Source organism: Theobroma cacao, chromosome 2 (genome assembly GCF_000208745.1).
Source record: "Theobroma cacao cultivar B97-61/B2 chromosome 2, Criollo_cocoa_genome_V2, whole genome shotgun sequence".
Lineage (NCBI taxonomy): Eukaryota > Viridiplantae > Streptophyta > Magnoliopsida > Malvales > Malvaceae > Theobroma > Theobroma cacao.
Window position 1 is genome coordinate 39,903,525 of NC_030851.1, and position 27,785 is coordinate 39,931,309.

The following is a 27,785-nucleotide window of genomic DNA, read 5'->3' on the forward strand; positions in this document are numbered from 1 at the left end:
GCAGTAAAAATGTGGAAAACGTTTTTCTTTTTGGAAAAGTCAAAGTAAGAACAAATCTCGAAGTCTACAAATCGTGACAAAAGAAGCAACAAAAGCCATTATTGGCCGACGCCGACACCGACACCGACACCGACGCCGACGCGGCCTCACGCGTTCACTCCCCGGCACCCTCTGTGAGCTATTTATTGGTTTAGAAGGAATCTTAATGGGATTTGTGAGGAAGAAAGAAGGGTTAAGAGAGAGAAAGAATCTTGTTCTGTTGACAAAGTAAAACCGAAAAACCGATAAAGAAACAGTTATATTTCCCACTTGCCTTTCATTTTGTGCCAATTTCCACTACAAGTAACTTTCTCTCTCCCCCAAACCCCAGAGAAGAAAAGAATATAATAAACAATAAAAAACCAATACAGAGGAAGGGAGACATTGCGATCGATCCGATCCGATCCGACCCGAAGGAACAGATCTTTTGACCATGAGTTCAGACACAACCGGCGGAGAATCGCCGGCGCAGGGATCTAGCGGGAAGGCGAGCTCGACGTCGTCGTCGGCGGACAAGCAAAAGGAGAAGGCGAGAGTGAGCAGGACTTCGCTCATCTTATGGCACGCTCACCAGAACGACGCTGTCGCTGTCCGCAAGCTTCTCGAGGAAGATCGGTCTCTGGTCCAGGCTAGGGACTACGACAACCGTACGCCTCTCCACGTGGCTTCACTCCATGGCTGGATCGACGTCGCCAAGTGCCTAATCGATTATGGCGCCGATGTCAACGCCCAAGATCGCTGGAAGAATACGGTACCCGTTCCCAGCCCTCCTTTTTGTCTTCACTTCCTCTGATTTTCAGGCTTTTACTGTTCCCATAACTTTTGTTTTGGATTTAACCCAAAGTTTGTTGGTTTTGCTTCTTTTGGTTTGATGATGGCAGCCTTTAGCTGATGCAGAAGGAGCTAGGAAACATAATATGATTGAGCTATTAAAATCATATGGTGGATTATCTTATGTAAGTTCAGCTTTTTACTTTGCAAGCTTTATCATTAAGCATTTTTAAATGCTAGCATTTTCTTTCAATATTTAGTCTAGAATTAGAGGAGTTCTTAAAATGCCTGTTCCTTTAATTTCATTCTGCCTTGTAATGAGCCTTAACAGTATGTATGATGGATGATTACTGTGGGAAATGGCACTTTGATTCTGACCTTTTTGTGATCATATTTGGGCTGATTTGAAACTGTGGATGAGCTTTAACTTTCCTTCATGTTTCCCCCCTTTTTTTTAAAATCCATCTTTAAGAATTAATTTGTTTGAATTCCTAGAAGGACATCCTTAGTATCATTACATTCTTCATCCCTTTGAAGTTTGCTAATGTTGTCGAAGCCTCTAAGGTATATCATATTAGAGATGGTTGCTTGTTTAGAATGTTGTGTGTGTGTGTTTCCCTTTTTGTACTTGTTGATTTGACAATGTTTTTACTTTTTTTTTTTGGTTTAGAATGATTCATGAACTGTTTCCTTGAAATGTGAAATGTAACATTGATTTTGACTCTTAAATGCTCGTTCATTATTTTTACAGATTTGATTGATATTGAAGCTACTTAAACAAGTTTACTTGATGGAAATTCTTTTAGATCTTGTAAGTTTTGCATTTTAACTGCTTTTGTGGGCTAAACGTTAAAGTTTTCATTGTTGCAGGGCCAAAATGGAAGCCATTTCGAACCAAAGCCAGTTCCACCCCCTCTACCAAACAAGTGTGACTGGGAGATTGACCCTTCTGAGCTGGACTTCACAAATTCAAATATTATTGGGAAGGTGTGATTTCATTTTCGTAGTATTATTTACATGCAGAGCAGAGCTTTCCATGGATGCAAATTGTTTTAAGTGTAAAATCATTTTGGGAAAATTGCTTGTCAATTTTTGAATGGTGAATTGGTCTTGATCGTAGTTCAGTTACCATAACAAGGATAATGTCTTCCATTGTTTTGGTGTCAGAAGTGCATGTGATTGTTAGTCAAATCAGAGAGTAGTTATCATAAATGTAGATGAATGGTGTTTTGCCAAGAAAAAATGTAATTTAGCTTTTCCTATGGCTAGCATAATGGAAAATTGGAATCACCTCTTTGGCAAGATGGTAACCAGTTGATAAAATTGAGATTTAATATGTCTGAGTTCCACAATTATCATGGACAATTACATCAAATCTGGCCCTTGGGAATTGTTGGTCTAATTGATTGATAATGACATGATCTTTGGAAATATGATCCCATCTCTCTGTAATCAGATATTGATGATTTTACTTGGCCAAAGAGAGAGAGGTAGAGAGATTCATGATTTTAAGTTGGTATGGTAGGATAGAACTCTTTGGGCTAACATAACTTCGAATTTGCTGTCAAACCTTCCATTAGTGGTTTTATACTGTTGTAGTGTCCCTTTGATGTGTAAGTTCCATCTGTCAGTTTCCAACTTGGATTCATATGTAAGCTGCTTAAATTCTGGTTGTCAGCATGCAAGTTTATGGTGTATTTTTCTTTTACTATTTGAAATATGTGCTTTAATTGATTATATCTGATGCTGGCAGGGGTCATTTGGTGAGATTTTGAAGGCCAGTTGGCGAGGAACACCAGTAGCTGTCAAACGCATTCTTCCATCTCTTTCAGATGACAGATTGGTGATGTAAGCCCACTTTGCTTTTTTATATTTCACAATAGTTGCTTGTAAAGTTCTTTCCCTTGAATGTTCGCTTTCTTTGATGCATGTTGTGTGCTGAATTTAATGTTCTCATGAAAATGAATAGCAACCAAAGGAAAGGATAAAACTGACATGTAAACCTAAAAAGGCATCTCTAATGACTTATAGCATATTTTCTTTTTGGTGTACTAAGGTCCAATTTTAGAAAGTCACTTCCACATTTTACAGGGTTAATCTGATGCTTGTTGTAGCTTTAATTACTTCCTCCCTATCCAAGTTTTCTGTTGTATTAAGAAAGGAATTGTGTGCTTTTGCTCTACTGGTTCAGTCAGGATTTCCGGCATGAAGTGAATTTGCTAGTGAAGCTCCGCCACCCTAATATAGTTCAATTCCTGGGAGCTGTAACTGAGAAGAAGCCTCTTATGTTAATTACTGAGTATTTAAGAGGGGTATGTGAATGCATACATGTTTCTCATTCTCAACATTTTAGTACTCTCCACAGAATATTCTATTAGAAATCTTAACTTTCACTTTTAAAGGTCCTTTCTTAATCTTATCATTCTTATCATTATATGCTATTACAGGGTGATCTTCATCAGCATCTCAAGGAAAAGGGTGCACTTAATCCAGCAACAGCCATCAACTTTGCATTGGACATAGCTAGGTATCTGTGAAAGCCGCAACTTAGTTTGTATAGTCTGCAACTTATGGTTCATGTTCTCTAGCATCTAATAAGTAAAACTGGGGCGAAAATTCATGAAAAATATAGAAGCATACCTTATGTCCTTTTGCTTTTAGGAATTAGGATGAAATATTTAATTTTCTTTGGTTATAAAGAGCAACTCCTTTTCCTTTTGACAGGGAGCTACTCTGCCAAATATGCATTGGCGCTGTGACTGCATTTAATTTTCTCTCATATGAATGGCTTTTCTGCTAATCAGATTTTTTGAATTTTGTGGCCAGGGGCATGGCTTATCTTCACAACGAGCCAAATGTTATAATTCACCGAGACCTTAAACCAAGGTGAGTTGGGTTGTGTTTCAGGTTTTGCTATGCAATCAATCCTGTCTTTGGTTTACTACTAGTTATTGATTTCTAGGCTATATTCATGTCCCGGACTCTGTTGTTATGTTAGTATTGGAATTTTGAATGCTTAATGAACTTTGACTTTCCCCGAAACACAAAATATTTCCTCATTTCTCTAGTTGACTTCTTTCTTACTTTGAAAATTCTAAGCTGCATTGACTTTTTCATTTTAAAATTTATTTCCTTATTTCAGGAATGTGCTTTTGGTCAACTCCAGCGCTGACCATTTGAAAGTTGGAGACTTTGGATTAAGCAAGCTCATCAAGGTTCAAAATTCTCATGATGTCTACAAAATGACTGGCGAGACAGGGAGTTGTGAGTGTCTTTTATAGATTTCCTTTCAATGAAATATGATTCTCATATACTTACTCTCTTTGCTTTTCTTGGAATTGAAACAATAGATCGTTATATGGCTCCTGAAGTTTTCAAACACAGAAAATATGATAAAAAGGTTGATGTTTTCTCTTTCGCAATGATACTGTATGAGGTAATCTTCTTCCTACTAGAAATGATATTTGAACATGAAGTATTTGAGGCTACTTCTAACGCATATGATAGTCTTAATTGGAGCAGATGCTTGAAGGAGAGCCTCCATTCTCACATTACGAGCCTTATGAAGCAGCTAAGTATGTCGCAGAAGGACACAGGCCTACTTTTCGTTCAAAATCATACCTCCCTGAACTGAAAGAGTAAGCCATCATGAAGTTTCTCTACTGTAGTAGAATGCTTCTCGGGTTGTGCAACACCATGTACATAGTCCAACCATAAGTATAGTTTTTCAACATTAAGTTGGTTACAAAATTATCACTTCTGCATGAATATTTGCATATTGTTGCTAATTTTGAAACCTCTCATGCCTGCCTTGTAGATCTTAACCTTATAGTTCTCCCTGCACTGACTCAAAACACCTTGACCTTGCTCTAAGGGCAATTAAACTTTTTTTTCTGTTTTTTTTACTGTTTCCTCGACTACTTCTTGTATCATCATTACATCGAGCTTTCCTAGCTTGTTACCTTTTTCAATCTTTTAACTGCAAAGTCGCTTTTTGGAAACGTTTAGTTAATGTTAATAACTTTATTTTAACCAAATTTGTCTTATTTTAATACAAACAACTGGACTGCTAGACTTGGAGAAGTGGGGTTGCTGATTTCTTTCTTCTTGAATCTTTCTTAGTTTAACAGACAAGTGTTGGGCTGCTGACATGAACCAAAGACCATCTTTCTTGGAAATTCTCAAGAGGCTTGAAAAGATCAAGGAAAATGTACCCACCGATCATCATTGGAATATATTCAATACATGATGCTCAAGATTTGATGAAATCAATGATTTTCATCCTGTTTCCACTAGCTCTCCCATTTGTGCAGATGGTCTTGTGAATACACTCACTAAGTAGCTTATGATAGATTTTGCTATGATTGGTTTTCCTCTATTCTTTCCAAATTCTATCATGAGCCGGTGTGTCTGCATTTTCAACTCTTATTATCTCGAATTCAAGCAAATAAACCGAGGAGATCATTCAGATTGACATATATAAAATGTTTTCTCATCTTATGGTCTCTTTTATCTTTCATCCTTCAATTGGAATGCCTTATAGTCACACTATTGATTATGAGGAGCAAACAATAGGCAAATTTCTATGTTGTTTGTTGTTTTAGTGTCTTTTTTTGTAAACGGTTGGACAAAGTTGTCTGAATCTTTAGGCAGAATTTTCTTGTATATGATGAATTTGTGGAACTTTGCAAGGGATAACTTCTTCAATCATGGCTACTTGTTTGATGGGTTAACTGTTGGTCACTTTACTGTTTAATCCCTTAAGAAGAAACAAAATTAAACCCAACAGAAATGTGGATCAAAGGAACAGAAGCAGCCATAAAAAAAATGGCAACTGTGGGTGAACTTTAGGCAGTGAAATGAGCCTGCAAAGTTGAAAGCTTAAGACACCTTAACCACACCAGATGCCATAAGACTTGTACAAAACACACCCAAAGGCAGAATGTATCTATGAAAGATAAATCTGCTTAATCAAAGATGCCATGGTAGATTTTGGAAGGGAAAGGCAAAAGAGGCAGTGGACAGGATGAAAGAGATGAGATTACAAACAGAAATGCTCCATGGCTGGAGGAGGTCAGTTCGGGTTCCAGTTGAAGGGGAAAAGCAGCAACTGGCAAGGGTACCAGTGTGTATCCCTTTGTATCTCTCTCTTCCTAAAAGAAACACATAAAGTGTGGCTACAAATCTATGAAGAGATTATTGAAAATTCCAATTAATCTAAGAAATTATTTTTGTCAAAGAACATTTTTGCCAAAATATTTTACAAGAGTACAGCGGAAAAAATGAAAATTGTTGTCCTACAAACTTATATGAGCTTCTTTTTCTGAAAGAAGGTTTTCAAGTGCCAAAATTGCATTCCTGCTACTGACAAACAAAGAAACAGTGAGAGGAAGGACAACCAGAACATTTTGGAGGTAGTAGCTTGGTTCAGCTCCTGCATTTCTTCTTCTCTGATAAAAAACAAAAACAAAATCGAAAGTGGTGAGTGATAAAAATAGGTTAGGTAAACATTCCATGAGTTTGAGTGGCAAAGATGTTTCCTTACCTTTCCCGCAAATAAAACATTTCCTCATGAATGGAAGTAACAGTATCATACAACTTCTTCAGCTCCAGTTCCATGACCTAATATTTACAATAGAAGTACCAAAAAAGAAAACATGAGGCTCTTGTTTTTTCATCTAACACTCAGAAAATGGATAAAAACATAAGCACCTCCGCAGCTTCATTTTCCAAACCCAGGTACAGGTACTCTTAATGATATGAAAACAATATTGAACACAAAGCTATCCCAGCAGGCCTACTGTTTGTCGGATGAGTAATAGTGGGGCAGTTTTGATTGGTAGGATTCCTAGTTAGTATGCAGCAAGGACTGCAACAAGCTATGCAAGCTATCTTTGATCCTGTGTAAATTCGCTGTTTCTACCATACAATCTGGCTGTACAGCTGGCTTCCTCACAATGATTTAAAATTATAGCAAAGGAGATGCCTTGGGGAGCATTACTTCTTTAAAACACAAGTTGTCTACTTAAATTGTGTTAAGGAGATGTTTAGCAGTTTTAAGGATAGGATCAAGGACAGAAATAAATGTTCCAATATCAAATAAACTAATGTGCTGGAAGGTTTGATGGCTCCAATGATCTAAAGAACTACCGCTGATAAATCTAATGCTTTACCACTGAGAGACAAGGGGCTAGAACAACATTTCAATAGTATTATCTTAATATCCAGTGAAGGCTCAAGATCTTGAGCAGCTTCAACTATATGTAACCATGTTTTGCTTGCTAAGGCAAAACAGCTTGAAACATGATCACATGTAAGATTGCATGCATCTACTATACAGAAAGCCCATAAAAAAGGTTTAAAATCAAAGCAAAGGAAAATTCTCATATATGGAAGCCAAAGTGCTGGATCAGCCTAGTCAACTCCACAATTACCAATTATGCTAAGTGAAGATGGTGGGTATGCTGACAAAAGAAAAAGATAACAGAGCTTAAATCTAAAGAAAAAGTAGCATTTTCCATGAAACACTGAAAGTCCGCAACCCTTTAGCTTAGCAACTCTGATTTACATCTTTTTTCAAAAAAGTTTCAATTAACCATAATTGACTGTAATGGTCTTTAGAAGAAATCTACTTTTCAGTACTTCAAACTTCCAGCAGCAAGTGCAACAGGCACTGTTCAATTCCCACCAACCCACCACCCTATTAATATAAGGCAAAATGTCATGCAGGTAAAGATAAGATATGCCTGTAGGTTTCTCCAAACTAGTCCACAGGGCAACCTGACTTTTCCAGGAAATCAATAGCAATGTGAAGCCAAGCAAAACCTTCACCGAATCATTTCTAACAAGTAACAACAAGCCTCATGGGCTTGTAGCACAAGAGGAAGACACTCCTTTAACAATAGCAAATCTTTAACTCTAGCCGATATCATGAAAAATATCCCATGAATGGCAATTGGTCCTAAACCTACTCAGCGCGTAAAATCTTATTGACCACAATTGTAAATCTTAAACAAAATGCAATTTTCAATTCATTTCGAAAGCTTTTGAGCATAGGATTTCATCATATTGTAGATTCTACAATTAGAGGTGTGGTCCTTTTGCCCCAGTAAACAAACATAAGCCATTCCCTTCAAAGGTAAACACCTAACCCAAGTCCCCAGCTGCCACCAGTCCTTTTCCGACATGCCAACTATCTTGATCTTAGCAGTTAGGTGACTAACCAGAACTACCTCATCAAACAATAAGGTTAAATAAAAAAAAAACATGAAAAACAATTTATTTATTTATTTTTAAAGGAAAAAAGAGGAAGGGCCAGAAGACTTACATCGACTTGGCCTTTCTTGGCAACGTTGGACCAGTCCTTAGCGTGGACTCCAGTCCTCCAATCAAAATCAACGGTTATCGTAATCTGCGGCGAATGAACCGGCGCCCAAAAGCAAGCCATGTAATCACCCGCCTCCGCCGCCGTAAACGCAAACTGCCCTGTCTCCACTTTCTCCGCCGAGTGGAAACTATTCCCATACGTCGACGTTACCTACATTCATTTACCCAACCAAAAAAAAAAAAAACTCCTTATTAATCCCAAGATTCATTCTTTAACAAAATAAAATAAAACCCCCAAAAAATTAAAAAAAAAGATTGTTTGTTTTTTCTCTAGAGTACCCTGACGGTGAGCTTGTGAGAATCAGGCAAAGGGTGACCCTCGTTGGGATTGACAACGTGGTACTTCCCGACCGTCATTGAATTGCTCTTGATGTCTTCGGAGATGCACTTAGTCTGTCCTGATTGCAGCTCGAACCGTAACGATTGCGTCGCAGGGGATAAAATCCCCAGCACCAGAACCACGATTGGAAGCGACCGAAGAATCATAGTTAACGACTCAACTTCAACTGCTAGACAGAGACAGAAACAGAGACAGAGAAAGAGATTCTTTGGGGTTTTCTTTTTGCTGCTGCAAAAGGTTCGGCTTTGAGGAGGGGGTCGTGGTAAGAGTGTAGAAGAAGAGGTTAGAAAATTAAAAAATATATATTAAAAATAAACAAAGTCAAAGTTAAGTCAGCCACGTGGTGAGATAGGATTGGAGAAAACACGTAATGGCAAAAACTAGTCACACTTAGGCTGTCCTGTCTTGTATCCCCCCAGATCTGTTTCAATGCACGGGCACGTAGAAAACATAGGATCCGTGTTTTACTTATAATTTATTAATATTACAAAAATAAATTAATATATTAAATACATAAAGATGACACGTGTTAACTGGAAAGATTAGAGGTGTGGGCTCGAACCATGGGCTCTTGGGTCTTGGCCCGATGGTTATGCCTTCGACTTCGAGCCTCGAGGTTGATCCTGCAGGGCTAGTCGCTCGAACCATGCACTTCTGCGCCAGATATACATTAAAAAAAAAAAAGATTCTTACAAACAAATATATTTTTTATTATTATTTTATATAATACAAGACGGAAAATAGTCAAATTACAGTAAATTACACTTAGAAATGAAACTCCCATAATATCGTTTTGGAGAATAACTACATTGCTCCTAAGAGGATATTTAAAAATATCCTACTTATGAGATATTGAAAGGTTTAATGTCGATGGTAGTACTAGAGAGCAATCGGGATTAACAGCAGCAAGAGGGGTTATTAGAGATGAAGTTGGAAACTTGCTATATGGTTATTTGCTTTTCTCTACAAGCTGAATTATGGGCTTTATATTGGAGACTAAAGTTTTGTTGGGATAAGGGTTTCAAGAAAGTTTAAGTAGAAACAAACTTCTTACTCATTTTGTCGAAAGTTTTCAATCAAAATTTGTAATTGGATTCAAATATATAAATTATTATGCGTATTAGAAAGTTATTTCACCAATTTGAAAATTGTATTATACTTTATTTTTATCATACGGATTGAATGATCACCCATCATGAGAATCTATTTTAAAGTTATACATATTGGATTCTCCATCATCTAATATTAATATAATTTTATTTGTAGACAGTATGAACATTTTTTAATTAACCTAAAATGATGTACTAAGCTATATTTCTTTTTCCATCAATATATAGAAAAAAAGCTAAATTTACAACAAAAAAAATTATCATACAGTTAGATTCTCGATATATATGCATGATCTTCATTTATCATTTCTTTTTCAAAAAAATTTTAATAGCTGAGTTTAAATCAAAATTAATGTTTGGCTCATCATTCTCCTCTGTAATAGTCTCTACTGCATTTTTATTATCAATCCATTATCAGTATTACTTTCCGATAACTTTCATCCCATTCCATTAACCGATCCTAATAAACTATCCACAGCTTACCTCTATAACTTGAGCATTTGCCAAACTTCACCGGAAAACCATATTTCCATGTACTCATTCGATCGCGAAGAACGCCAGCTGCAGTAGATTGATGACTGGAGGCTCGATAAGCTCCATCCGTATTAAGCAATACCGAATTCGAATGTGGTCGGTGCAGACCAATTAGCTTTGCCTCGTGTGTTCTAGTGTTTGCAATCCCTGTGGAAATGGAATATGTCCAAGATCGAATTATCTTTAATTGTATATAAAATACAATTTTGGCTGACTTTGAGGGCACAATAAGCATTTTAGACTTACATTATAAAACAAACAGCATTTTTCGACGGAATATTTCGTAATAAAAGTAAATTATTTTCGACAAAAATTATTTTTTTACAATGATAATGATATTTTTTATATAATTTTTTATGAAATATTTTGTTAGAAATATTTTTTATATTAAAAACGAATAAATTTAAGTGTCTTTATATATATTACTATATATATTTATGTCTCTTCCTATCGAGTTCGGATCATTTAATATATCTTGATTAAAATTCTTAACAATAGGAGGAAAAAGAGATTGAATACGGGTCAATAAGAGTTTTATTTTATTTTACTTTAAAATTGATAAAATTTATTAATACAATTTATATTTTATATCATTATTTCTGTCACTATACTTGCAGAATTTAGTACAAAAAACCAGCACCGTTGACCATTAATGCCATAGCTAGGCGCCCTCCAAAGTTCATCAATGAACTTGGTGGGGGAGTGCATTCCTAGGAATTTCATCTCATTCTGTACTCTTCTTCTGCTTCTTCTTCAGATTTCAAAGTTGGAATCATTGGTATGAGTTACATTTATTAATGCATCCGTCTTGTTCATATCATTCCATTCCTCTGTCTTTCACAGGATTCATCGGCTTTTGAGCAGCTGCTGCATTGCTTGGTTGCCTAGAAAATGTGCGAGAACACATGGGTAAAAGCAAGCTTTCCGTTGAAGGGAAGCTTTTGCAGTAAGAAGGTATCAAAGTTTGGTCTTGTTTCGATTGCATGTAGGCTGCCTGCCTGCCTGCCTATCCCATCCATACAATCAATGCAAAAGCTTTTTCTTTTTATGAACAAATAATGAGAATGGGTTTTGGTTTTCCAGCCATTTCTCTCTTCCTTTTCTTGGCAAAATAGTACAAAAATTGAAATTGAGAATGACAGCTTGTAATGTGATCACCATGGCCGTTGGCATTAAAGCTTGTAGGTGTTGATCAAGGGTGGAGATCGATATAGAACTAATTTTGGCTGGGAATTTGTGGCAAACTGAAATACTAAAGTAAACATTCATAGTAAGTTCCTTAGAACATGTTTAAAGAACTAATTAAGAAGTTTGATTCTTTCAGCTTGATATTCCTGATGAATGAGGATGGCATATTAATGAAACAGGTTTATATTAATATCATATAAATTGAGATCTTATATATATATATATATATGTAATGTCGTGTGCGTGTGTGTAATAAATTTTTGAAATACTTAATTATTTTGATAAAATTAAATTTTTTTTCTAGCAAAACATTTTATGGGTGAAGGGTTAATTATTTCTCACAAAAAAATTTATGAATTTGGTTTTTGTCAACAAAATTTCTACAAAAAAAAAAGATATATTTTTTTAAAGTAATAATAAGGTTTTGGACATGGCATGTATGATCTATTTTCTAATATAGTACTTAATTTTTATTACTTATTGTATTCAAATTTGGTGAATTTCACAAGGATCTCAACTATTATTAAAATAGAGAAAAACGTATAAATCACATGTATATCGTGTAACCACATCGAGAGAGAAATATTTATATATATATAATTAGAAATTGAATATTCTTTTGCACGAGATGAGATCATCATCCTCCCTTTTAAATAGAAATAGAAAGCTTGTACTTTTTTTTAATTTAATAATTACATTTATTATGTCATTAACTCAACCGTCAGATTATTTTTTTTTCTTTTTCATCCTCCCTTGGAAAACGGATGAATAAAAAAAGAAGTCATTTCAAGCTAAAATTAAATTTTTTTAATTTAATAAGCTTTATAATTACATTAATTATTTCCTAATCGATAGTCAAATTAACCCTTCGTACCAAACGGGGAAGATGTCCTAAAAAGTCTATTTTTAATTAATTTTTTTTGTCAATACCTTTATGTTTGTTAATTGTGCATGATTCCTCAAAAACTCAGACCTTGAATTCATCTAATGACAGCCTAAACTCTGTTCTTTACTCTAAATTGTTGGTATTTATCCAACTAAACACCGGCAATTTTCTTGATTCTCTAAGCTTCACAAAGGATTCTATTGTGTATAACCCCACCCCATTTTTTTTTCTCTTAATTAAATATTTTTTTAAAAAAAATTACTTATAATAAATATTATCATTATAACTAGACCCATCGAAGATTTAAAGATTGTTAGTTTTATATAAAAAAATTAAAAAATTTAAAATTTGAATCTTATTGTTTTATAAAATTTTTTAAAATATATCAAATATAATCAAGTATATATATATTATTAAAAGAAAATTTAAAATAAAAATTATATACATATAAATAAAATATAAAAAATAAGAGAAAGAATAAATAGAGAGAAGTTGTCCCCATTCTAATAGAAGAAATCATTGGAACGGAACGGCCGGAGCCGTCCTATTTTCTTTTATATGTAATATTTTAATTAAATTTTTAATTAGTTTGAGTGCTTCGATCCCAAAAAAAAAAAAAATCAATAAATAAAATTCTCGTAATACACTAAATAGGCTTTTTGTAACGGTTTTTCCTCCTCGGCCAAAAAAAAAAAGGTCAGCAAAGAAAGGAAAGATTTTCCAGTTATAATCTGTTTGGTTGGTGAGATTCGTTCATTCAGTTTATTTGTTGTTGTTGTTGTTCGGCTTATTAGGCTCGTGATCTCTTTCTAGGGTTTTTTGTTTTTGAATAGTAGGAAGAGGAAATCGGGTTCTTGATTGGGAAGTGTTAGAGGGAATTGGATTTTTTTTTTGTTCAGATGAAGAAGTGGCAATGAGGAGGGAGGGAGAGAAATGGAGGTTAGATCTGAGAATAATGTACAAGTGAGGTGCGACAAGATTCCTAGTCAAGTGATTCCTAGGACTCGCCTTCAGGTTTGGTTCTTTAGAGTTTGTTCCACCATTTTGCTTTGGACTTGTTTGGTCCAGCTCGTCGCCGTTGGTGAGCTATGGCACCCGCGTTTGCTCACCGGTTTAACCAACCGGATTTCCTGGATCACGCGTCCTCCTCTCCGTGTTCAACAGTCGCTACATTCCCCGCCCCCTCTTGTTCCTCTCAGTGAGTCTCCACCTCCTCTCTCTCTCTCTCTCTGGGTTTGCATTGAATTGGTCGAAATTTTGATTCGTTTGTTGAATTTGGGATTGAAATTGGTATGAGAAAATTGCTTGTGAATATTAATTTCAGCTACAACCTTGGCTGCTAAATTGTAAGAACAAATGTGGGTTACTGTCGTGAACGATGTTTGGTCAAGGAACAATTTTTCAGTGCTACCTTAACCGTATTCTCCAACACTAGGATCAGGAACGTATGCTCGAGTTTCCTGCATTTTCTATTGGAAAATGCATGTCACAGATTTGTTATTAATTGCTTTGTTTCGAGTGTTGGAGTGTTACTAATTGCTATCTTGTTCCTCATCATCTCGCGACGGCTTTTAATTGACAACTTCTGCGATTTTAGGAATAGCGGTATCAGCAATGTATTAATATAAAGAAAAGAGATCATTCCCTTTATTTTCTCTCTAGTTGCTGGCCTAGCAACATTCTGATTGCTTGTCATGTTGACATTTTATATATTTACCTTTCCCCCCATCATTCTGTTGGTGAGGTGTCTGGGACTCTTTAAGCCTTCTAAGTACTTAATCAGTGTATCGATTTCCATGGGAGATGCTACAATTCACCTTTAGTGCATATAAGGTCATCTTGGATCGTATATTTTCTAATTTGAAAATGGTTGCAGCACTCTGTAAAAGCAATGAATTTATATTGCTTGCTGGAAGAGGACTTGTGCTAGATTGCTATGTACTTTTCAGTTTGCATTTCATTATAGCATCCTGAGTTATATATTCAAATAGTTTTGCCTGGAAGCTCTTATGAATTGATTGTTGGAATGCCATCTATGCTATCGTTTTATACTGTCAACATACCACTGATACTAAAGCTCTGGGTGCTTGATCATGTTCCTGAATTATTTAGGTTTACGCTATGCTTTGTAGGTTCCCTGCCCCCCAAAATAGTTGTTTCTGTGTGATGCTCCAGAGCCTCCATATCTTGATTTCTCTAAATACCTATGAATTCCATAAAGCTGCAAACTGGTTTTACTGGACTATACTTAAAAATTATTAACTTTAAAACTAATAATTATTTAACGTGCTTGATCTTCTTGATCAATTGAGAATTTGATGACTGATTCGTTATACCTTATTTATGTGTCCATGAATTTTTATTGAAGGAAATACTTTTGCCTTTTGAATTCAATCTTTGGAAAAAGTATGACCTTCATTCTTGTATATTTTCAGGAAATTATAAAAGTAATGGTTTTCTCAAAGTTTCCTGCAATGGGGGCTTGAATCAAATGCGTGCTGCGGTCTGTGCCTTTTCTCTAGCTCATCTTTTCCTTGTTTGTTTGTTCATTATTATGCTATTAATCCAGCTAATTTGTCATTTTTAGATCTGTGACATGGTGACCGTTGCCCGACTTTTAAATCTCACTTTGGTTGTTCCGGAGCTTGATAAGACATCATTCTGGGCTGACCCTAGGTGTGTTTAAAATCTGAAAAGGTTACTCTACTGTTTTCACAGCTGCTTTAAAAGTATATGACTAGGAATCTGATTTTGCAGTGATTTTGAGGACATTTTTGATGTGAGACATTTCATTGATTCTCTAAGGGATGAAGTTCGCATTGTCAAAAGGCTGCCAAAGAGGTTTAGTAGGAAACATGGCTTTGAAGCTTTTAAGATGCCTCCCGTTAGTTGGTCAAATGAAAAATACTATTTTGAACAGGTTTGTTGCTTACTGTTGATTAATACTAGTGTTAGCTTAAAAACGAGTTTCTTTCTCAGGTAGCATTCCAACTTCAGCAAATTGGTAGTTCCTGGAATGTATGAGTGGATGTTTTGTCTCTTCTCTTTTCTTTTTGGGGTTATGCAGTAGAATCTAATGCCTTTGACATTATTTTACAGATTCTACCACTGTTCAGTAAGTATAAGGTAGTACACTTCAATAGAACAGATACACGACTGGCAAATAATGGGATCTCACTCAATCTTCAGAAACTTAGGTGCCGAGTCAATTTCCAAGGACTGAAATTTACTCCTCAGATTGAGACATTGGGGTACAAATTGGTTCGCATTCTTCAAGAAAGGGGACCTTTTGTGGCATTGCATCTAAGATATGAGATGGACATGTTGGCTTTTTTAGGTTGTACACATGGCTGCACTGTGGAAGAAGCTGAGGAGCTAAAACGATTGAGGTTTGTTATGTTTGAAGCTGATATATTCCAGTCAAAACACTCACATTATCTTAGCAAGGTGTGGTGTTCCCTATCTTTAGGATACACACACTAGTCAGCCCCAGCATAAACTCACATACCACAAACAAGATAGCAAAGCTGTATGCTGCAACTTAATTATGAACATTTTTCCAAAGTATGATGTCAGACTGGGAAGGTAATACAGCTGAGATGCCATACGGTGTTGTTAATCATCAATACCCTAACTGACTTAGTTTTTGGGCAATAAGATTATGGTGTGTCCATGTTCTTGTTTGTTTGAGTTGCATCAAATGTTTAAACTTAGTGATGACAAGAAGCAAATTTAAACTTAGATCTATATAAGTATCTATTGAGCTCAATGTTATCAATAACAAGTATTAGGATAATACTATAAAATCTAATTGGATAGCTGCCCCTTCCTTTCAGGTATGCATACCCCTGGTGGCGAGAGAAAGAGATAGTGTCTGAAGAGAGGAGACAACAAGGGTTATGTCCTCTGACACCGGAGGAAGCAGCATTAATTTTGCAAGCATTGGGTTTTGATAACGAGACTCAGATTTACATTGCTTCTGGTGAGATTTATGGCAGTGAACGGAGACTGGCACCACTAAGAGCTGCATATCCACGTATTGTGAGTTTATAACCCTGTAAATGTTTAGCTTTTGGTATTGGTATGCGTGTTTCAAGGCTCATCAAAGCACTGGATTTATATATTATCAACTTTTTCGGATGCATATGAAAAGTCTAAGTTTTTGCTAGAATTTTGGGAAGTATATATTGCAAACCTAGCTGCAAATTATTGTTGAAGTCTTCTTTGCACTCACGTGTATCAAACAGATGGTTTGGATTGCATGAAACATTTTTCCTGTACTTAGTTGAGCCACAGAATCTCTTTAGCCTTGACCAGTGTTCATGTTTACTAATTAAGTACTGGTGTTAGCCTCTACTTTTGGCTTCTAAAACAGGCACATGTAACTGTGGTTTTTATTGTGTCTTTGCTTATAATTCGTCTAGGTTTCAAGACTTTATTACAATTTCAGGTGAAAAAGGAAACACTATTAGATCCAGTGGAACTGAAACAATTTCAGAACCATTCGTCTCAGATGGCGGCTTTGGACTTTATGGTATCGATTGCCAGCAACACTTTCATTCCCACGTATGATGGGAACATGGCAAAAGTTGTGGAAGGTCACCGCAGGTATTTATGCTGCTGAATTATGTAATGAGAGGGGGTTTATTTTCATAGTCCTGACAAGCCTTTGTTCAGGTATCTTGGGTTTAAAAGAAGTATCCTGCCAGATCGAAAGAAACTTGTGGAGTTGCTGGATTTGCATGAGAATGGGACACTTCAATGGAATGAGTTTGCACTAGCTGTAAGGCAAGCGCATGAGAATCGGATGGGACAGCCCTTCCGTCGTCGGACTATTCCAGAGAAACCGAAGGAGGAAGACTATTTCTATGCAAACCCTCAAGAGTGCCTATGTGAGGGAACAAATTGTGATGACTTACTAGGCCCTAATAACTCAAGTACTCTACAATGATTGTCGGGTGATCAGATCTGAACTCCTGCTTGAGATGGTAACCGCCATGACTGTTTCTAAATGGTGTGGATGATAATCCAGTCAGGTTCAGGACAGAATGCCCTACACGACCATGTATACATGCACTTGAAGAGTTTTGTAAGAAAAGGCGGCAGAAAATCCTGCAGTTCCCATTTGGGCGCCCAAAAAAAGGAAAATCTTTTGATTTTTTTTACCCCTTTCTGATAAATTTATTTGTTTTCCTTTTGCTTCCTACCCTTTGATTTGTATTCAGCACTGTCACATAATTCCACAGTTGAATTAACAGATATTGTACAGTGTCCTTGTCCCTTGTTCCTCAATGTGCCTTGATGATCCAACATCGATTTTTTCCAACACCTTCCCAACCCAACGCACAATGCCATAAAATGACTTGTCATTTTATGATTTATACATTATCAGTGCATCAAATATAAATCCATAAATTAATTGAACCTCCAGCTGAGAGATTGATGCAGTTCAACTGCAGCCAATTCCTATGTCAGTAGAATAACTACAGGCAATGTTACAATATTACAATTTTGCTATCTAGGCAGTAGAAATCATCTACCAAGCAAAATTTGCCAACTAAAATAATGAAAGGTCAGAAAACTACTTGGATTTGCCCTATATCTAACACATAAACTTGATATATTGGGGTCTTTGGCATGTCCCTACTTGGTCTCCCAAAAGATTATTTCACCTTGCTCTCCAACTAGACCAAGATCTCTGAGCCTCCTTTCTTGGTAATATTCCAACTCATCCAACTCTGATTCCCTTTCCTTAAAGATCTCATCAATTTGCTGCAGCACCTTTTTTTCCCCTGCTCTTATTCCCACTGCGATTTCCAGCCTCGGATCAAGATTTCCCCCTTCCATCAGCTTTTCATCCTGCAATTAACAAGTATTCAGTAATGACAGCTTCAAGCAAATTTGCCATTACAAGAAAATTGTTTGCTCAGGATTTTTTAAAGAAGCTGAAGGTGCTAGAGAAATGAGGCATTATGCTTGAGCCTTCATTGAGGTGGTGACTTGTGTGATAAGTCATTGGCATATGAAGGGTTAAGGATGCCACCCTAGTAGAAGATTTATGTACCTGACATTCTTTTTTGGATCAAAAGCTGATTCTCATTAGCTGGAATTTGAAGTAACCAAACTTTAAGTATTGTCCTAACCTTTTTATCTCATAGACTTTATTGAACAGTGGCAGGTATAACAGGGTGATAAATTAGCAAATGGTTCTCTCAACACATTCACAAAAAAGTAGATTATTAATACTAAAGAATTAGCTTTGACTGGAATACAAGAAAGATACTTCTTTACCTCTTCAATCGTGGTATGATAACCAGAGAGAGCAGCTTTGCAGGCATCGCAGACCACCCGACATATAAGCTCTTCATTGGCACGACTTACAGGTAAATCAAGGTGGCCCCAAATTGTGTTTCTAAAAATAGATTCCAAGAGGAAAGCATCTGATCCCCCAAGTGCCACTAGCCGTAGATAAGGAATCAGTGCTGGAGGAAGAGGACGACCCAAAACAATGTCAAAATAGGCAGTCTCACCCAAACCATTTGTCTCAGCAATGTCAAGCTTGTCTCCAAAGAATGGGTCTGACTCTGATATCTCCAACGTTAGTGTATATGCATTGCGCTCTGACTTTGATTCTACGAATCCATAATCAAGTGCCAACTCAGCATTGCTCTTGTTTAAATCATATTGAATCAAAACCTGTTAAATAGTCTTCTCTATCAGTCATCCCATGTTAACATATTTCGTCTCATCATAATGCATTTGTATTCTTGGAGTTAGGGATGTTAGATTACGATCAAGGTAATCTTATTACCTGATTTAAATAATAAATAGATGTAAATTATTTAAGATTAACCTAGATTGCTTTTTATGAGAGTATAAGTACACTAACTATAATTCAGTTTATCATATAACTCAAACACAGAACTATATATATGATCTACATACATGTAACTTTTGCATTTTTGGGTTATAATAGTGTTTAACCTACAATGTCGGTCCTTTCATCTTTATAATGCTCAAGTGTGTGCACTGATTAGGTAAAAGGGCAGGAATGCTTAGAAAATGGAATACCTATAAGCAAAGAACTTCTCAGATAACAAAGCTTCTCAGCTAACTTTTTTGGAAGCATGGTTGCCAGAGTAATAAAATTGGAAAAGCATGAAGTTAAAACTCCTCACCTGCTCACCAGCCTTGACAGAAAGAGGAGACCGCAAAGAAAACAGGAGATCCCTAGAGAAAAGTCCAGCTCCTTTAATCTCCCATGCATAATCTTCTGTAGTGATGCTAGGGCTATGATTGATCTGATTAATGAAGAAGATTTGAAGAAAGTTAAAATTTTAAGATAATTTAACATTTCTTTTTCTCTGCAAGCTAACTTTCAGAAACCATAGGGGGCCTTACCAAGTCCGCAAGAGGTATCAAAACAAGATTTTGGCCACGAAGGCGGGAAAATGCCCTTGATCTGAGAATCCCAAATGCCCAGAAGAAATCATCTACTGTTATAGGGGCAGGAAATAGCTGTTTGTTGGGGAGTATGATTTCTTCTTCTACTTTCAAGAATTCATTCTGCACATATTCTTTCACTCCCAATGTTGTGCTCAACAGCTGAGTTCCTGTGTGGAAGTTAAATATATGTAACATGAAAACCTATATTTCAGATTGAGCTGCTTTGCTGCAATGTTAGTTCACCTAAAGGGTATGAAAATTAACAAAATGCACAAGGTATTTGATGAGGAGATTATCTTTTACAAGAAATATATATACTGTAAGCAATACCAAAAATGGCCATTAAGTGCAGTTAATTGAATCTGATCTGAAGCATTAGAAACCTCATCAACAAATCTAAACATAACACATAAAAATTGAGAGTTCTATAAAATCTTCTTCAACCCAATCAATAGTCTAACACTTTGATTTCTCCAATGCCAAGTTGCTTACTGACCATGACAGAGAGGTTTCTAAGGAGTACATGGATATAAGACTCTGACCGAACTAACCTTGTAGCTCAGCTAGCTCCTCTTCTGACCTGCACTGGAACCATAAAAGCAACACTTTATCAACCTCAAAGACCCCATTAAGAAAAGGGAAAATTATAACAAAATTAGATATTGGAAAAGGGAAAAAAAGAAAGAAATGAGAAACCAAGCCACACCCACCAAAACACAGTGGAATCTGTAAACTCTGGAAGTATATCAAGATAAACCCGCCATTGAGAATCTTCCTTCAACTTCTCCCTGATCAAGAACAAAGCTACAGAAATCCAAGGCTTCAATCCACTACAAACACTTCCTATCTCAGAAGCTGCAACTGCATCCTGGTTTATCCAAAACCTGTTAGGAATCTCCAAGACAACCTCATTCCTGGAAATGTCCTTTTTTGCAATCAGCCCAAGTCCTTCGGGAACCATTCCAGGCCTTACAGGGGACTTGGCAGAGACTACACCCTGATCCTGGAGCCATTGCCAGAAGGTTTGGACCTCTGGCGGAGGGTCAGTTGTTGGTGAGTGGACAAAAGCTGCTGACAGACAGATGTTTCTCTTAGTAACGTGGATGGGAACTGTTGGTTTAGTAGTGAAAGCAGTCAAGTGTTTGACAGTTGTTGAAGAAGACGGGAAAGTGCTAGGTGAAGGTGCTGATGGGAGAGTGAACAGTGTTGCTGCCATTAGTTTACTTTTCTGGATGAGGCGAGATGTGGTGGGATTTTATAGCTTGTGGTAACCAATGAGAAAAAAATGTTCTAACCAACCTGGTTGGGTTGGATAAGCCTACTTCATAGCCTGGTTGGGTCTATTACGTTATCTTCAAAGGAATCAGAACATGAAACGATCCCAAGCTTCCAGGAGTAAGCCTCTCTACTCGTTTTGGGCCGAATTTTCCCTTTCGCTCTCTCGTTTCTAGAATACGTAGATGGGGATTCAAGGAATAACGAAGCTAATTAATAGAAAATGCCAATTACTACATATGGCTGACCTTTTCCCATGGCCATCCAAAAGTAATCTTTGGAATTCACTCATTGCAAGTTTGCTTTTCATCTTTATCTAATTGTTCTCCACTATGACTTCTTTTTTCCCACCAACCCATCCCTTTTCTTTTTCCCTTATCTCCTTATGATAGGACAGATGAGGTGGATATTTGAAGAGAAAAAATGGGAAATGGTAAAATGAAAAAATTTGGATTATTTCGGTTAATTCAGTTAAAACAGAATTTCAGTCGATTCGATTGAATGCTCGTTCTGCAGAATTATTAATATTATCTCTATATTAATAATTCGATTCAGATCATTCAACACAACCATAGAAAGAATATAATAAGGGAATGGATGAGGGCAAGTTGATGCTATAAGATAAGGGAAACACTGGTGCAGCTGGAGAGAGACCAGACCTTGACACTGATAATGGCTAAAGGCAGCAGTAGGCAGTAGAAGCCAAAGATTTTTTCCTTTACAGCAAAATTTTCAACCACTACTTTATAACACATTGAAAGCTGTCATAAACAATGAATTATGACCCACCAAAACGTACAATGTGAATAATTGATCTACTTGGAAGGCAAAAAATGGAAAGAGAGATGCAGATGTACAGAAAAGAAGGTGAAGCCCTTTTCAAGCAAAAGTAAAAGTTCCATGTTGCCACAATCAAAGCGCAAAATAAAAAGAAAGAGAAAGCCATAGGATTCATTCATGTGGATGAGGATCAAACACAAAAGATTGATAAGCTCAGCAACCTATATAAATTAATTAGCATTTGTACAAAATATTGCTGCTTAGCAGACCTATCCACTGTCTCATGCAGCTGGAGATATAAGAATAAATAAAAAATTAGGCTTACTAGGCAAAACGTGCTGCTCATTGTTGACAGGAAATTTCAACCTTTTGATTCTTCTTTTGTTACTCCATTGTAGAGATTAGGAGATTCAGTCCTTTTTTTTTCTAACCGTGTAATAATTGATCCACACGGTCAAAACCTTGAAAAAGGGTTTGAATTCTTGAATCTATCATGAGAAGATCAATTCAAATTTTAATCAAAATTAGAGATGATAACGGCAAGATATCTTAATGTGAATTTTATTATTAAATGTTTGATTAAATTTTTTTAATTGTTATTTATGTTTGTATATGAATATTTTAGACACTATTCATTAAATATTCTCTTAAAATTAATTTTTTATGTATAATATTAATAAAAATTAAATTAAAATTTAGTAAGTATTAAATTAATGATAAAAATTATAAATAAAAATAATATATGAAATTAAAATTTAGTATCACGAATCATTATTTATAATCAAATTTGGATGATGAATATCCTAAAATTACTATTTGAATCTAACTTGAATTTGTGCGAGTAATAATTTACTATCCGAATGTTACTCAAGTTAGATTATAAAATATCTTAATCTTATTTAATCGGATTGAGCAATATGAAATACCCAATTACAAGATAATCATTGATATATCCCTAATCAAAATTAATTACAAAAAAAGTGCAAAAGAAAAAAAATACTAATATTGAAATCAAGAAATTTGAATGTAAGTTATTGAGAATGCATTGTTCTCTCATAATAATTTACTATTTGAATCTTACTTGAATTCGGTTATAAAGTATCTTAATTTTATTTAATCTAATTGAGTAATATAATGTATTCAATTATAAGATGCCCGGTGACATCTTTATTCCAAGTTAATTACCAAAACGTACAAAAAAATAAAAAAAATTACTAGTACTGAAATAAAAAAATCTGAATGTTTGGGTTGAAACTATTTTTTATAAAATCTGTTTTCCAAGGCAGTCAAGAAGTCTATGGTCCAACAAGTACTGCAAATTTTTTTATATTTTGTTGATGAACTAAAATTTCTCCCATGACATGGAAAAACGAGTGTGATCACGCACCCACTCTCTCTTTCCCTTTACACGTTTCATGGCCAAAAGAGCAGGCCTTGGGTTGGGTTAGTTAAGGAAAAATGACAAGAAATGTTTTTACTGCGAAGGTGAAAGAATTGATTAAAGAAATCACATTGGGGACACATTGCCATGGCCTATGGGTGGAGTGGTCAATCGTGGCAGCGTCTGCTCCTTGAAAGTAGAAATTTATTCTAGTTACGACAATTCCCACGTAAGCTGTTGCTTGTCTCTTCGTTGCTTTAAAGTATTGCATCGGCTGACACCCACGTTTTCTACTGAAACCTTGCGACGGGGTCTTGGCCTTCCTCCGTTTTCTTGGATGTTTCTACCTTTTTCTGTTTTTATAAGTAGAGGTAGCTACACCTAATCAAGTTCCCCTCATCAAGTTGGTCTGTAACTTGTAATCTCAACTTGTAGTTGAGATTTGGTGTTTTGTGGGGTTTATTCTTTTAAAACTTCGAGGGACCAATTTCTGAAGCGCATTGAAACTAGAGCAGTGTGAGCATTAGGGTACTGAGAGCGTTATAATTTATCTGCACTGGCAGAAGTGATTACAGGCCAAAAATGAAGTTTGGGAAGGAGTTTGCGTCGCAGATGGTGCCGGAATGGCAAGAAGCGTACATGGATTATGATTTCTTGAAGTCCCTTTTGAAAGAAGTCCTGCGTTTCAAGCAAAGGACCAAGCCACCGGCTACCCCTGGTGGCCTGAAACGGAAGCTGACGCTGTATAGAGCTTTCAGTGGCCTAACGCAGAGGCACCACAACCCGACGAGCCCGACCTCGCCTGACATAGAAAGCCAACCCATTTTGGTGAATTCTGTGAGTCAGAATGGGTCTCAGAGTTATCAAACTACGTTCCTGATGTCAGCGGACGAGGGCGGAGAGTATGAGCTGGTGTACTTTAGGAGGCTTGATGATGAGTTCAATAAGGTGGACAAGTTTTACAGGGCTAAGGTGCAAGAGGTGATGAAAGAAGCAGATATTTTGAACAAACAAATGGATGCTTTGATTGCTTTCAGGATCAAAGTCGAGAATCCTCCAGGGATTAGTTTTGACAGGTCCGTGGAGATGACTCGCCTTGCTTCAGACATTGCAGCGTCCACAGCTGCATTATCGGCTGCTACTCCATCTGGTGCCAGAGCTAGCAGTAAGTATTTCTCCTCTCAAAGCAGTTTACCACTGTTTTGGTTACAGAAAATTACACTTGTAGTCCAGGTGGAATGTTGAAACTGAATATGTCTTCCTTTTCGATTGGCAGAAACAGCTCCTCACCTTGAAGCCATTGTAGAAAGCACCCATGGTCAAGCTGATGATGATGATGATGATAAAAATGATGAAAAAGAGAGAAATACCCCGATTCAAGAAGCCAAAGCACCGAAACCGAAGAATATCATGGGCATCAGACCTGCACCACTTGACGTACTTGACCGGGTGAAAATGAACAACACTCTTGAGACTCCTCGTTCCACCATTAAAGGTGTCCTCAGGGTTCCTAACCATACGGACCTGAGTTTCAGCAGGGAAAATCTAAGGAAAGTTGAAGAACAACTTAAGCGGGCTTTTGTTGAGTTCTACCAAAAGCTTCGTCTGCTTAAAAGTTTTAGGTAAAGACTGCTTGCTCCTTGCTACTTATCACATAATTTGGTCTATTTTTCTCTGCTTTCTTCTGATTGTACTGATCCTTCTGTCCTTGAATCAACAGCTTCCTGAACACGTTGGCGTTTTCCAAAATCATGAAGAAGTACGATAAGATCACTTCCAGAAGTGCATCCAGATCTTACATGAAAATGGTGGATAACTCCTACCTTGGTAGTTCTGATGAGGTAAATGTTAAAATTTCTGTATCAATTCATTACAAAATTTGCAGTGGGCAAAAACAATTAAGCTTCAACTCTTTCTGAAAACTTTTCAACACTCAAACTATCATTGAGTTGCTTTTAACAATAAAAAACTTTGCTGGATTTCTTAGTCACCTGCAGCCCCTAATCTAGCACCCTTCATCACAGGTTACAAGGCTCATGGAGAGAGTTGAAACTACATTCATCAAGCACTTTTCAAATGCAAACCGTGCTAAGGGGATGAACATCTTAAGACCCAAAGCAAAAAGAGAAAGGCATAGGATAACATTTTCAACAGGTACAATTCCTGTTGCAGCCCCTTTTAGAACTTTCAGTTGGGGGCATAATTAACCCAGATTATGTCTTCTAAAAATTTTCAGGGTTTTTCGCTGGCTGTGCGGCATCTCTTGTACTGGCCCTTATTCTGATCATTCGTATCCGTAAAATTATGGATAGTCGAGGGAGGACCAAATACATGGAAACAATGTTTCCTCTTTACAGGTACTGTATTTCTTTCTTCTTCAGGTTTAGCAGACCTTAACACTTAACAATTCTAGACATGGTTCAAATGTTTAACAAGTTGTTATAAATCCTTTGCAGTTTGTTCGGATTCATTGTTCTGCACATGGTAATGTATGCTATCAATATATTTTACTGGAGGAAGTACCGGGTTAATTACTCTTTCATATTTGGTTTCAAGCAAGGAACCGAATTGGGGTACAGAGAAGTTTTTCTACTGAGTTTTGGTCTTGGAACATTAGCTTTAGCCTGTGTGCTCTCGAACCTTGACATGGAGATGGATCCCAAAACAAGAGACTACAAAGCATTCACTGAACTTCTTCCCCTGAACTTGGTTCTGGTAAGTTTATTTATTCAACTTGCTCAGTCTGTTGTTCATTTTCTAACAACACATTAACTGTCTTCCTTCCTTTTTCTATGTTGCAGGCTCTACTTATCATCCTATTCCTGCCATTCAACATCTTGTATCGGTCGAGTCGATTCTTCCTCCTCACATGTTTGTTTCACTGTATCTGTGCTCCTCTGTACAAGGTAAATAATGGAAGACTTAACATAAGAAATGATCAAACAAATTAAGATTATAATTGTGGAACACACCTAATCCATCTGTTATTATCTTTCCTGCTGCAGGTTACACTCCCAGATTTCTTCTTGGCTGATCAATTAACTAGCCAGGTTTGTGAGAAATTACTCTTGCCTTTTGTCAATCTCTCAATACCCTTTTTTCCAAATAATTTGAAGTTCATATCCTTGTATTAATTGTTACAGGTGCAAGCCTTTAGGAGCTTCGAGTTCTACATTTGCTACTATGTTTGGGGAGACTTCAAACACAGAAAAAACACTTGCAAAGACAGTGATGTGTTCAACACTTTCTACTTCATCGTGGCTGTGCTTCCCTACTTGTCACGCCTCCTCCAGTGCCTCCGTCGCCTCTTTGAAGAGAAAGACCCATTGCAAGGATACAATGGACTGAAATATTTCCTGACAATCGTAGCTGTCTGTCTGAGAACAGCTTACAGTATCAACAAGGGAATTGGCTGGAGAATAATAGCCTGGGTCGTCTCAGCCATTGCAGCAATATTCTGTACATACTGGGACCTTGTCTATGACTGGGGCCTCCTTAACCGCCATTCCAAGAACCGTTGGTTGAGAGACAAACTCCTCGTTCCTCACAAGAAAGTATACTTTGGGGCCATGGTGAGTAGAAAGAGATGAAAAAGTTTCCGTGTTTGAATAGCTAATTACCTCTAAAGACACTGACCAAGTTATTGAAATTTTCTCAGGGACTGAATGTTCTGCTGAGATTTGCCTGGCTCCAGACCGTGTTGAACTTCAAGTTTGCATTGCATGCAGAAACCCTGACGACGATTGTCGCCAGTCTTGAGATCATTCGTCGTGGTGTATGGAATTTCTTCAGGTAATCAATATATTATTCTTTCATCTAAAGACTGCCAAGTTTCAAACAAAGTATATTTATTAATTCTGACAATTGGATAACGTTCAGGTTGGAGAATGAGCACTTGAACAACGTCGGAAAGTATCGTGCATTCAAGTCCGTACCGTTACCGTTCAACTATGATGAGGATGATGACAAAGACGATTAAGTTTTGTACGATAAATCTGCTGAAGAATAAGAAAAACTGCAGATAAAACGCCATAGATGCCCCGCAGCTGCCATCTGCTACAACATTAAACTTAAAACCCATCAAGGCAACATACAATGATTTGACAGAGATGGAGTTGTGGTACATAATTAAGGAATTTTGATGTTTGATGAGAGACAAAGCCAATACTTTTGCTAATTCTCTGTTTGCTTGTATTTTTTTTTTGTTTATTTTTGTTCAATGTACAGAATTCATTCTTAATGAAAAATACCTTCTAAATATTTTCCATTGATCCTCATTAAATGATCATACAAACAAGTACATGAGAAATAAGTATATGAACAACTCATTGATAAATTTAATAAATTCATAAATAAGTTTTCCTACTGCATTTAATAAAAAAATTAATTCCATCATGACAAATTAAAAAAACTCGAGTCCGATTCTAACCAATAAAAAAAAACCCGAATATGAAAATTAATACTTGGCTTATTTTATTAAACAAACTTGAAAATTGAAATCGAAACTTATATATTAAGTTTAATAAATGCTTTTAAATGAATTTTAAAACTGAGTTTTGAACAGTTCTAATTTTAGGTTTGTTCGTGCATCACACCAGGACCAATCTTTTTCCCAATCTTCCAATGCATTTGGTAATCTTAATTCTCCAT

At 36.5% G+C, this 27,785-nt stretch overlaps 5 protein-coding genes across 5 annotated transcripts; 3 read left to right on the forward strand and 2 right to left on the reverse strand.

Moving 5' to 3' along the window:
• Positions 113-5,501, forward strand: LOC18610341 (serine/threonine-protein kinase STY46). Its single transcript, XM_018115489.1, has 11 exons — positions 113-790; positions 921-995; positions 1,681-1,797; positions 2,564-2,658; positions 3,002-3,122; positions 3,258-3,337; positions 3,637-3,696; positions 3,953-4,074; positions 4,161-4,246; positions 4,333-4,448; positions 4,933-5,501. The coding sequence occupies exons 1-11, from the start codon at positions 473-475 to the stop codon at positions 5,057-5,059; spliced, it is 1,317 nt and encodes a 438-aa protein (XP_017970978.1). The 5' UTR covers positions 113-472; the 3' UTR covers positions 5,060-5,501.
• LOC18610342 (transmembrane emp24 domain-containing protein p24delta9) lies at positions 5,835-8,997 on the reverse strand. The gene is made up of 4 exons (XM_007045942.2): positions 8,476-8,997; positions 8,138-8,347; positions 6,356-6,432; positions 5,835-6,260 (listed from the first exon to the last, which is right to left on the reverse strand). The coding sequence occupies exons 1-4, from the start codon at positions 8,680-8,682 to the stop codon at positions 6,116-6,118; spliced, it is 639 nt and encodes a 212-aa protein (XP_007046004.2). The 5' UTR covers positions 8,683-8,997; the 3' UTR covers positions 5,835-6,115.
• LOC18610344 (uncharacterized protein At1g04910) lies at positions 12,879-17,540 on the forward strand. The gene is made up of 8 exons (XM_007045944.2): positions 12,879-13,451; positions 14,689-14,756; positions 14,841-14,929; positions 15,011-15,173; positions 15,353-15,642; positions 16,090-16,294; positions 16,704-16,861; positions 16,931-17,540. The coding sequence occupies exons 1-8, from the start codon at positions 13,187-13,189 to the stop codon at positions 17,202-17,204; spliced, it is 1,512 nt and encodes a 503-aa protein (XP_007046006.2). The 5' UTR covers positions 12,879-13,186; the 3' UTR covers positions 17,205-17,540.
• LOC18610345 (fructose-bisphosphate aldolase-lysine N-methyltransferase, chloroplastic) lies at positions 17,645-21,018 on the reverse strand. Its single transcript, XM_018115987.1, has 6 exons — positions 20,410-21,018; positions 20,251-20,279; positions 19,655-19,866; positions 19,432-19,554; positions 18,545-18,949; positions 17,645-18,112 (listed from the first exon to the last, which is right to left on the reverse strand). The coding sequence occupies exons 1-6, from the start codon at positions 20,913-20,915 to the stop codon at positions 17,897-17,899; spliced, it is 1,491 nt and encodes a 496-aa protein (XP_017971476.1). The 5' UTR covers positions 20,916-21,018; the 3' UTR covers positions 17,645-17,896.
• LOC18610347 (phosphate transporter PHO1 homolog 3) lies at positions 23,411-27,400 on the forward strand. Its single transcript, XM_018116304.1, has 11 exons — positions 23,411-24,300; positions 24,412-24,757; positions 24,856-24,976; positions 25,160-25,289; positions 25,372-25,492; positions 25,592-25,850; positions 25,937-26,041; positions 26,141-26,185; positions 26,279-26,707; positions 26,794-26,927; positions 27,015-27,400. Exons 1-11 carry the CDS (start codon positions 23,718-23,720, stop codon positions 27,112-27,114), a joined length of 2,373 nt encoding a protein of 790 aa, XP_017971793.1. The 5' UTR covers positions 23,411-23,717; the 3' UTR covers positions 27,115-27,400.